The sequence below is a fragment of the Lycium barbarum genome, chromosome 12 (genome assembly GCF_019175385.1).
Source record: "Lycium barbarum isolate Lr01 chromosome 12, ASM1917538v2, whole genome shotgun sequence".
NCBI lineage: Eukaryota > Viridiplantae > Streptophyta > Magnoliopsida > Solanales > Solanaceae > Lycium > Lycium barbarum.
In genome coordinates, this window is record NC_083348.1 from 103,076,164 (window position 1) to 103,081,455 (window position 5,292).

Here is a 5,292-nt window from a genome sequence, read left to right on the forward strand (position 1 = left end):
TAAAGGTAAAATTAAATATGAAGTAGAAAATTCGGAAGGGGGTAAGGGGTAAGGGTGGACGGTGGGGGTGTAAAAAATCAAAAAAGAAAAAAAATTCAAAATAAAAAATAAAAAGCTTTCAAAACTTTTTCTTTTGAAAAGAAATTAATTTTTTTGGAGGGTAACTAGCCATTCTGTTAAATTAGCAACTTATAAACAACCATGAATAACATAACAACATAAAATAAACTAAATCGTGTGTATATAACAACATAATAAGCTATATCGTGTATATAACAACATAGTAATAAACAGCTACCTAAGAAGACAAATATGAAAACATCATCTAAAAAGCTTTTTTAAACGGCCACAACTCCTGACTAAATTTGTTGACAACTTTTTGTTTTTCTTGGGTTCTTTCTCGACTTCTTTTGAATCTTGTATTGCCTTTTCCTTGGCCTCTTTTGAATCTTGTATTGCCTTTTGCTTGGCCTCTTTCAAAGCCTGAATCAAGTTATTCAAGCAAATCTCAATCCCTCCTGAAGCATTCTTGACTATCAATCTCTCTGCCACATCACAAGGACTCATGTTTACTTCCTCTATTAAACCTTGAATCTGTTCAAACAAAGGGTGTGTTTCAATGCCCAAGTAATTCTTAGCCAACACTTTGAATGCTTCGTATCTGCAATACGACATCTCAATGTGCATATCCATTCGTCCTCGACGTATAAGAGCAGGATCAAGTTTGTCCACATAATTAGTGGTAAATATAATAATCCTCTCTTGACCACAGGCTGACCATATTCCATCTATGAAATTCAACAGCCCCGAAAGTGTAAGTTTTTTTCGTTTATTTTTTTTTCTGTCTGAGTCCGAGTCCGAGTCCGAATCAGAATCAGAGTCGCTTGTTTCTTCTTTCTTCTTTGCCTCTTTCTTCTTTTCCTGCTTTCTCTTACCAGTGAGATCAACGGAGCAATCAAGGTCTTCAATGACAATAATGGACTTGCTTGTTGTTTCCATGAGCAACTTCTTAAGCTCCAAGTTATCATCAACGGATGTGAGCTCAAGATCATAGATATCATAGTTCATGAAATTGGCAATAGCTGCAATCATAGTTGATTTTCCAGTTCCTGGTGGACCATAAAGAAGATAGCCGCGCTTCCACGCCTTGCCAACGTTGGAATAATATTCCATGCCCTTGCTAAAAGCAATGAGGTCGTTAATTATTTCCTCTTTCTTCTTAGGGTCCATAGCCAGAGTATCAAACGTTGCAGGGTGCTCGAAATTGATGTGCTTCCACAGAGTGGACAAACCCAAAACCCACCAACTAGTACTGTCATTACAGTAAATCCTCTGTTTCTTATTCTTGAACTCGATTGCCCTGCCTTCTTCCATCACATGCTTCAAGTATTTTCCCGTGACAATCTCCCTATGTTGCTGATCGAAAGTTATTGTGTAGCTTCTCTTTTCAATCGGTATTTTGGATTTGCCTTGAGAATTGCTGTTGAATTTTTCCGTGTGACTGCGCCAGCAGAGTCTGGCCCCTTGGAATTCATCAATTATTTCTTCTCCTTCGTCCAAGATAACAGCAAAAGACTTGCTGTTGTCGGGCTTTTCAGCTTTGAGATACTTAGCACCATTGTCGATGGACTTAGTACCCAAATAAGTGTTGACATATCTGTAAATTTCGTTGCTTTTTTCATTGGAGAACTCGTCAATGGTAATCTGGACATAAGGATAGAAATAATTTTCGAGTCGATTCCAGAAGGATTCGAGACGCTTGCGGAGTATTTGAGGGAAGAGTTGTTGAATTGTGCCCCATATGAACATTAGTCCAGCAAGCCTGGACCCTACGTCAGTCAATGAAGCTCCCATTGTTTTTTCCTCACCTTCAAGAATATGAAGGTATTCTTGAAGGGGTGTATTTTTGTGAATGCAATTGAGGTTTAATACATGCAAGGATATATATAGTGATCAAGTTCGTGGGAAACAAGGAAGTTCATCAGTTTAACCAGGCCACAATTCAGCCTTGTCTGCAGTATTTTAGTAGGATTCGAATTATATACATGGTAAGTTTAGTCGTATGTACGTGTATGTGTATTTTGTGTTTTTATTACAAAATGTCTTCTATTCCTACAATAAATAAAAGAGGAAAACACCTTTTCAAGAAGGAAAGAAATTGTCTTGTGTTCCTAAAATTAATACATTTTCAAGAAAGAATCAAATTGTTTACTAAGGTTCCTAATGTAAATAACGGAGGAAATAACTTGGCAAAAAAGGTCAAGCACCGACAGGAAATAATTCCCTCTACAACAAACAAAAAATTAACTCTACAGTTGTCCTAAAGTAATTTAGGATTTAGTTAATTTGCATAAGAGCAAAAGTAATTTAATTGAAAGAAATTGTGAAAAAAACCTTTTTCGTACTTCAAAAAAACTTTACTATATTTGGCATCCATACTAAGAAAAATTATTCCAGTGACTGATTATCATGACAATGAGAACAAGTTGACTTGTCATCATTTGGTCCATATATGTCGGTCTAAAGAACTGAGTGTTCTTCCTAACTGTTTGTAACCTTAATATCCTTAATAATAAATAGAGAACTGATGTGAGAAAACTGAGATAAATTGATTTGATGAAGCCCGCAATTTAGTGAGCGTGCTCTTGGGCCATCATAGAAACATAGATAAGGTAGCCAGCGGAACAAAGAACAAAACTTCACTGATGGCTTTTTTCACTTGCATCATACATGCTAGTGTTACTGGAGGAAAATTAAAAAGCTTTTTACATCAGAACACTTCATACTTGGGACTCTACCAAGGCAATATTCAGGTTAATTGCTTCTTTCCGTGTAAACAGAAGTTCTTATCTTCCGGTAAACTTGTTATGTGCCAATGTGTTGCCTTGCTATCTCTATACTCTTTTCCCCTAGATTTTCAAATTCAAATCACGAATTGGGTCAGACGCATCATTGATCTCTAGATCCGTTTAGACAAATTTTGAGTATTCATGATCTAATTTCTTCTTTTTTAGTAATTAAAACTGTTAAAGGCGCCAACACAAACATAAATTGCTCATCTCACTCCTGACCAAAAAGAACATGCTGAATTTCCAAAGAAATATTCACATTATTGAACTTACGAAGTCCTCTTAAATGGATAACAGGTTCCTTTCCAATGAATGCTCGACTCATATTTCTCTCTATTGTTTTACTTGGAAATTTGATCTTCGCAAATGAAGTGCAACAACACAACCTAAATATGACTTCAGAGTTCGGACAATGATCTAATTTTTCAATTGTTTTATCTACCTTCTTCATTACAAAATTGTAACACTACTACAATTCCAACTTGATTTCTATGTTGCTGTCGTCTCTTTCTATGCTATCAAATCTTCTTCTTTTATTCCTTTTCTGTCCTTAATTCGACACACACTACTCCCTCGAAATAAAGAACTGCTTCCAAACAAATTCTTATCAACAAACAAAATTGTATCAACACATAACTCTCGAATTGTATCAACCTCTCTTTAGGTGTCTTAATAATACTAACATTATAGTCTATAGTATTAAAATCACCGGTAAAATCATTATTTTTTTTATGACATGGGAACCCGCAGCCGCTACCCTTCGGGTGCGCACAGGGTAAACCCAGCTCCTGTGCAATAGCTCGCAAACCACACAGGAAAGGTAACCCGCACTAGGCAAGCCCCGTGCGACGAGTTCGACCCAGAAGGCAAATCCCCTGCTGTCGTAGGCAGGGGGTTTCGAACTTGAGACCTCCATTATGAAAGCCCCATGCTCAACCAACTGAGCCACCCTTGCGGGTAAAATCATTATTAGGCATGTTTTTTCTTTTCCCTTCACTACTCCTATTACTTCAATAAATTGTTAACACAGACTTTTTAAGTAAATTGATTCCGGCTGGGATAAGGGAAGCTTATGAAATTGAGAGAGGTGATGCTATGATAATCAAGGCACAATAGAAGGTATGCAACTAATAGACCACAGATAGCTTCTGCTTACACGTGTGAATAATTTTCATAAATCATCCATCTATGCTGAAGCAGTAAAGAAAACAGAAAATACTTACTCCACATATTAACTTAATTATACAAACTGTTACCGGGTAATAGGAGTAGTTAACCATAATACACATGCTCATCTCATAATTAGAAATCACAAATCATTTCAAAATCAGCTCTTAATTTTCATAAACTCGCGTATTACTCAAAATTGATATAATTTAAACATCGCAACTCTATAATAAATAAAACAAAAGTTAAAACATCTCATTCAATCTGGCAGTAACAGCTCTAAGCTTAGAATAAACCTTACCAGCAGGTGAACCCATAATAAGACTACAAAGTGAATCTCTTGCAACCTTAATATTCGTAAAAGATCCCATATATATGAATCTTCGAATCCGCAATTACAATCCAAGTTTTCGTAGCATTCTCTATCGCAAATTTCGTCTTTCCACCTTTCCCCGACAATCTACCAATAGCCCTAGACAAATGTTCACCACGTAATGTCTTAACATCCTTAATCTCAAACGAATCAACATATAACTCATCTAAACGAAGCAATGCAACTGCATCACAAACATCAAACCCTAGCATAAAACCATGAACGAAATCAGCGCATTTTTGTAGGTTGCTGATATCGGGTGTGTCGGGTCGGGTTTTTAGTTCGACCCGGCGTTTTTTGAGATTCATTCGTATGTCGATTTTCATTTGTTCGTAGATTGGGTTGTAGATTTCCAACCATATTTTTTTTAGTGGAGTGTAGCGGTGTTGTGGTACTGTTACTTTGCGAAACTGGACTTGGTTGTCGGAGATTTCGTGGGCTTTTAAGGGTTGGAAATTGGGTTTTGCCGGTAGGGTTGTTGGATTGTCGATTTCCATGGTTGCAGTGATTGAGGAAAGGGAAGGGAACAAGACTAGGGTTCTTGATTAAGTGTCATATTGGCGTTCTATAAACTTCGAGCGGGCGGATATGTGGCATTGGGCTTTGAGATGGAACTAATAATAAAAATTAGCCCAGCTGGAACTGGGCCTATTTACGGAGCGCAGTCGAAGTAAGGGAATTGCACGGTTTGTCCGTCAAATGAACTGGTCTTTGAATTTTGCTCTTCAAATGGGTTGTTATTTGATTTTTCCCTTCAAAATCGAACTTATGCCTAGTACGACATAAATTCTTTAAGTAGGCGTTTGGACATGAGATTAAATTAGCGTTTGGACATGCGATTTCATGTCATGAGATGAAATCTCAAATCATTCAAAAAGGCATGAGTTGGGGCTTCAAATCATG

The 5,292-nt window shown here is 37.0% G+C and overlaps 1 protein-coding gene and 1 pseudogene across 1 annotated transcript; both read right to left on the minus strand.

Annotated features, from left to right (window-relative positions):
- Positions 1-3,905, minus strand: LOC132623013 (AAA-ATPase At3g28610-like). Its single transcript, XM_060337713.1, has one exon. It carries the CDS (start codon positions 1,852-1,854, stop codon positions 322-324), a length of 1,533 nt encoding a protein of 510 aa, XP_060193696.1. The 5' UTR covers positions 1,855-3,905; the 3' UTR covers positions 1-321.
- A 149-nt stretch (positions 3,906-4,054) lies between these two features.
- LOC132623014 (uncharacterized) lies at positions 4,055-4,986 on the minus strand (annotated as a pseudogene).
- Positions 4,987-5,292: the final 306 nt, after the last annotated feature.